Below are 6,000 nucleotides of genomic sequence, written 5' to 3' on the forward strand. Positions count from 1 at the left end.
CTGATTATATATTTTTTCTGAGTTTTTTGTTTGTTTTTAATCACAAAGGAGTCTCTTTATTAAGAATCTAAAAGGGATTTTGGGAATTTTTCTTGGGAAAAGAATCCCCTAAATCCAGACACCTTTCAATTCGATCTACTGTTGCCCTCCCTTTTTTAATCTGAGCAGTCTCTATATCTTGTGTAGGTAATCACTCAGTTAAAAGGAAAAGAAAGTTCTAATGGAGCTTGCAATTGGATTTTCTTGGAGGGCATGAGGACTAAAGCGTTGGTTTTTATTAATTCTTGGCACTTTGATCATAAATCTAGTTGGAGACCAGTCATTAAATAAGACATGAGAATTTAAAGGCTTTTCTAGCCCCATTTCCTAATTATGCCCAAAGCATTTAAAATATTGGCTTACTATAAATCCATATTGGAGGCAGGTTATGATATAAGAGTTATGTTCTGAGACTCAAGGTAAAGAAAATTTAATTTGTAGTGGGTGAACCAGAGAAATTATGTCAGGGAAGGCACAAATACTGTTTTGCATTTTTAGCATAAGTATGCTTCCTCAGCCTTGTGCCTGAGCTGGGCATAAGGAGATATATAGCCTCCTACAAAGGTGGGGTCAAAATTAAACAGTCCTGGATTCAGGGGGTATAGCTGCCCATGCTGCCCGCGCAGGTGTGTCCGTGAGCCTGGAGCCCTCCAGCTGTGTCTGCAGCTCACACCAGCTTCAGATGGTCTCACACTCCGTGGTAGCAGTGGAGCAGGCCCCGCAGTCGCAGCGGACCGCCACAGGGTAGGTGTAGAAGGGGTCGACTCCAGGGGCACAGTTGGGCAGCTTGACCGTCACCTGTTTGGTCTCATTGTAGGTACAGACTCGATGATGGGCTTCGATGTAGGGGGGTTCCAAAATGGGCTTCTGTCCCCACAGGTGGAAAACAGAAAACCCGTTAGAACATACCATCCTGTTTCATTTTCTTGGTACCACTTATCACTATAAGAGTTTAGCTTGTTATTCATTTCTTTACTTGTTAATTTCTTTACTTGTTTCCCTTCCAGTAGAAAGCAAATTCAACAACCACCTGTTGAATCGACAAAAGAAAACAGCAAGGCGGATTCCTTAGTGCCCTATGTGCTGGTTCTGCTTATCAAAGGATTCACTTCCTTCCTTCACCTTCTAGAAATCATAACTTCAAAGATAATTTTGATAAACAGAGCATACAGCATCAGGAAACCAGCACATCTCAAACCCTGCAGTCAGACCCGCTAAGCTTGAATCCCTGATCTGCCACTTGTTGGAGACCTTGGAAAATCAGTTTCCTCATCTGTAAAACAAAATACCTACCTCCCAGCATTGTTGTGGAGATAACGTAAGATGGTAGATGACTAGCACCAAGTAAGCGTTCAGTAAGTGTAGTCTATTGTTCTTATCAGAGCAATTACAAGAGTAAGAAAGTAATATAAAAATAATAACTAGCAAGCTTTCAGAGGACAGCACCTTCATTTGTCCCAGGCAAATGAAATATGTTTAATGGAGGTCCAGGATGCAGATCTTACATGCATGTCATGGGAATATGGCTTTGCCTTCAATGAGGACCATTGTAGAAGAGTTAAATTCAATATCAGCTTCTTCCTACTATTTCTCAGATAATGTTTTATCCTTTCTCAGTTTGCTTCATGTCCTCTTATCTTCAGTAATCTGGAATCCCGAGCAGTATTGCCAAATAAAATACAGGATACCCAGTAAAATCTGAATTTCAAATAAACAACAATTTTTAGTATAAGTATGTCCCAAATATTGCATGGGACAGACTTATACCAAAATGGAAAAAAAAAAAGAAAAGGTCGTTTATGTGACATTCAAATGTAACTGGCATCCTGGCTTGATTGGTTTGGTTATTTGCTAACTCTAGCTACCCTAAACCTAGGCCAGGAACAAAGACTATTTTCAGCAATAGTTCCACCTTCAAAGTAAATCCAGCCACTGTGTCATCATGCATATCCTTATTTTCAGACATGCTCCCCAGTTAAGTTACCAAAAATAAGTGCTTTATCAATCAGAAACTTTCAGATTGTGGGGAAAATAAACCTCATTCTTTTATTTACTTTCTAGACATAGCCTCCATTTTCATACCACAATAAAGGCATAAATAAAAGCTGGCTGACATTAAAGAGACTCTTGCTCTTTAATAGTCTCAGTGCTTCCATTTCTCCAGTAACAGCACAATCCCTGACCTCCTGTGGGTGACTGCTACCCAGTTAAAGCCATTCATTGATTTATAAGGGGAAAAGAAGATGGGTTGAATTAAAAGGAAATTGTGGTTTGAGATTTTAGCCCAGAAAGAGCTCCAAATAGCACTGACACAGCTTTGAGCAGGGGAAGGCACTGCCAGGCCACGCCCTGAACACAAAAAAAATTTCTCACACGTTTGATGTCATGTGACAACCACAGTATCTGCAACAACTGAATTTTCATTTGCTGTTATGTCTCTAGCCCCCAAATGATGGGAAAATGAAGTTAACTTGGTAGTGTTGTTTCATTTAAGTTATAGGTTTCATTACCATAATCCAGTTCCAATCATAGGGCCATAATTTTATCCAAGTGATGACAGATTGCTCTCTGAGTCCCTGAATAGAAGGATATTTTTCCTAACGGCTGTGTCCTTTCATAGTGCTCATGGGCTTCTAGTTTAGTGTTATTCACTCTGTTGTGTCCAATTCTTTGTGACCCCATGGACTGTAGCCCACCCAACTCCTCTGTCCATGGAATTCTCCAGGCAAGAATACTGGAGTGGGGTAGCCATTCCCTTCTCCAGGGGATCTTCCCAACCCAGAGATTTGAACCCAGGTCTCCTGCATTATAGGTAGATTCTTCCATCTGAGCCACCAGGCTTCTAAATGGGCTCAATTTGATGAGAAGATGTATAACTCCAGGAAGGGATTCATCCCTTTTAATTTGACATTTATTGAATGCCTTGCTTATACATGTCTTTTGACAAAAGCCGTGAAAGGCACAAGAATGAACCTCTCCACTCAAAAAACTTAAAACCTAATCTGTGGTGGAGAAGGAAGTAAGACAAAAATAGTAAATGATGGTCATGGGCTGACCAGAGAGTCAGAAAAGGCTTAGAGGAGTTGGTTCCGGAGACAGGCACCAAGAGATAAAAGTGAGCAGGAATATGAGGAAAGGACCAAAAGTAAGATTTCATGAGGAATATTGAATAAAACCTTTAAAATCCAGTCTCTTAGGGAGAACTAATAATATGTACAGTGCCTGGGAAAATAGGCAGATGCCATATTGCTGAGGACCTTAAAAGTTAGTTACTGAATTTGCAGCAGTGGGTGGTCATTAAAGGTTTTTGGAGCCAGGGTAACAAAATCAGAGTTAGTACTTTATTAGGAATCAATTCAGGCCCTAGTAGGCAGAGGCAGCAGTCACTATATGGTGTAACCCTACAAAGGGTCACACCCTACAGACCCTACAGATAGAGCGCTGAAAGGCGCTCTATCTCCTCACCCCTCAAACATCTCCTCCTCTCAGCCTAATAGCATTCTAACTTTAATTGAGATTTTTATCCCATTTTAAATGTACTGTCTCTAAAAAAGCTGGATATAATTGTGTATGAAGGGCTTTAATAGATCTGTCAATGATGATCCCTGAGGGACCCAGGAATTACTCTAGGGGGAACAGAAGAGAGCAGGGCTGAGCGTAAGGCACTGAGGGAGGGGCTGATGACACGCCCTCACCTGATGTTTAGCTTAGGGCCTCCTTGGTAACTGGCTGGCTTTTTTACAGGGGGAGGAACACAGGGAAGAGTTTGGGTTATAAGCTTGAACCAAGAATGTATTCCAAACTTTTCACGGACTCCCTGTCTGACTCTGCAGTCAGCTACCAATTGAATTCTCGCATGTCATCTGTAAAATGGGCAGGAAAACAGCACATCTTGGCCTCCCAGAGATGATTCCCAAATAGACAGACACCATGTCAATCAAGTTACGAATTTTACCAATGCTTCGTTAGAAGGACAATATCATGTTTCTTTCAGATTATTTTTCGAGGATTCCAAGTAGTTGGTTTTTGTTTGCTTGTTTAACCCATAATGAAGTATAGCTACCCCAGCTCTATCCCATTTCATTAAGAACTTTAATCCTTCGGCTTCCCTGGTGGTGCAGTGGTTAAGAATCTGCCTTGCAATGCATGGGACACAGGTTTTATCTCAAGTCTGGAAAGATCCCACATGCTTCAGGGCAACTCAACCCAAGTGCCACACCGACTGAGCATGCACCGTAGGGCCCCTACTCCTCAACAAGAGAAGCCACCACAATGAGAAGCCCCCGCACCACAACTAGAGTGGTCCCCTCTCTCCACAACTAGGGAAAGCCCGCACACAGCAATGAGTAATCAGCACAGCCAAAAATAAAAATAAAGAAATAAATTTTTTTTTTAAGAGAGTACTTTAGAATCAGTCCAAGCGACACAAAGGCATTGGCACCAGGGCCTGTTTGGGGACTCACCTCCCAGGTTTCACAGCGGCCCCAGCAGGCATCCGTGGTGATCCGAAGGCCCCTGCAGCCCGGCTTCTTGGCCAGGAAAGTAAACTCCCTTACTGCACAGCCCACAAATGTGCGCAGGTCCCCGCTGGAGGTGCTGACGACACAGCCACAGCCAGCCAGCAGCAGGAGGGCCGTGGGGCCAAGGATAAGGCACACCAGCCTCATGCTGTCCTCCGAGAGGGGAAGGAAGGAGAATTTATGATTAGATCTAGCTACCTCCATCGATGCAATGGACATGAACGAGGGCAAACTTCAGGGGATGGTGAGGAATAGGGAGGCCTGTTGTGCTGCAGTCCATGGGGTCGCGAATAGTCGGACACGACCAGGCAACTGAACAATAACAACAACCTCCATCGATAATGTGTCAGTCACTATCAAAGGGACGTTGCCCTTGGAATTTCAGGTCACTAGACACTCAACCCTCCAAGGGTATCCTGAGGCTTTTCCTTATGGTATCCCAACTGCTGGATTTGTGCATTAAAGAAGTTTGTCCCAATAATCTCTCCAGAATGAATACAGAATATGAATAACACCAAAAGTAATGCATATCCTAACGTAATACATGAACACACACAAATTATTTTTATTCAGATCCATTTAGTATCATGCTACATGCTTCACTCGAAATTATATTTCCAATGTCATGGATGAGAAATGGAGAGGGGTAGATAAATAATAATTGCATGCCCCATATGTATTGTTACTAACCCAACCCAGCACAAAACCATTAAGCCTGGATATGCAGAACAGCCCTCACATCCCGACTTGGTGGCCATTGATAAAAATGTGGCCTAGTTGCTACAAATTCCCTTTGATCTAAGCCTCCACTGTAATAGGCATCTTGTTGTGACTAAATTTAAATCTGAATGATGGAAAGCATCAGGGGTATTTCAAACACAACCCCACTCAAATACCAATCTACTGTCTATCCTCTCTGTTGTTGTTCAGCGGCTCAGTCGTGCGACCCCATTGACTGCAGTATGCCAGGCTTCCCTGTCCTTCACTATCCACCTGAGCTTGCTCAAACTCATGTCCACTGAGTTGATGATGCCATCCAACCATCTCATCCTCTGTTGCCCCCTTCTCCTCTTGCCCTCAACCTTTCCCAGCATCAGGGTCTTTCCTGGGTCTTGATCATTTCCTATGCTTTTTCAGGAGCCAGAATCACTTCTTTCATGGTTGGCCCACCAGACAGACACACCTGAATGATGAAATGAGGGTGGACTCTCCACTTACAGAACACCCCCAATTCATTATGATTTAGACTGCAGAGTTATTTATTCCCAAACTTATCTCCCAGTTCCTATCTCTGACCTGTCACCTTAGCAAGGCTCTCTGCACTTACCCTCAGGCAGAATGAAGTTCCTGTATGGAGAAGGACTTACCTGATCTTACTGGAGCTGACTCGCCTCTAAAGCTGAAACTTGTACTCAAGATTTTGGAACGTCACAGTGAGTGG

At 43.0% G+C, this 6,000-nt stretch overlaps 1 protein-coding gene across 1 annotated transcript; it reads right to left on the minus strand.

The window, feature by feature from the left end:
* Positions 1-717: 717 nt before the first annotated feature.
* On the minus strand, positions 718-4,706 carry GPHB5 (glycoprotein hormone subunit beta 5). Its single transcript, XM_065940323.1, has 2 exons — positions 4,503-4,706; positions 718-906 (listed from the first exon to the last, which is right to left on the minus strand). The coding sequence occupies exons 1-2, from the start codon at positions 4,704-4,706 to the stop codon at positions 718-720; spliced, it is 393 nt and encodes a 130-aa protein (XP_065796395.1).
* Between the last annotated feature and the right edge of the window lie 1,294 nt (positions 4,707-6,000).

This window comes from Muntiacus reevesi, chromosome 7, assembly GCF_963930625.1.
Source record: "Muntiacus reevesi chromosome 7, mMunRee1.1, whole genome shotgun sequence".
NCBI classification, from domain to species: domain Eukaryota; kingdom Metazoa; phylum Chordata; class Mammalia; order Artiodactyla; family Cervidae; genus Muntiacus; species Muntiacus reevesi.

Bases quoted from the DNA above. Each gene is read 5' to 3' on its own strand.
- GPHB5 (XM_065940323.1), bottom strand. From the start codon at position 4,706: ATGAGGCTGGTGTGCCTTATCCTTGGCCCCACGGCCCTCCTGCTGCTG. The intron at 907-4,502 runs GTGAGTCCCCAA...CTGTGGGGACAG, and splicing joins GCCGCTGTGAAACCTGGGAG to AAGCCCATTTTGGAACCCCC.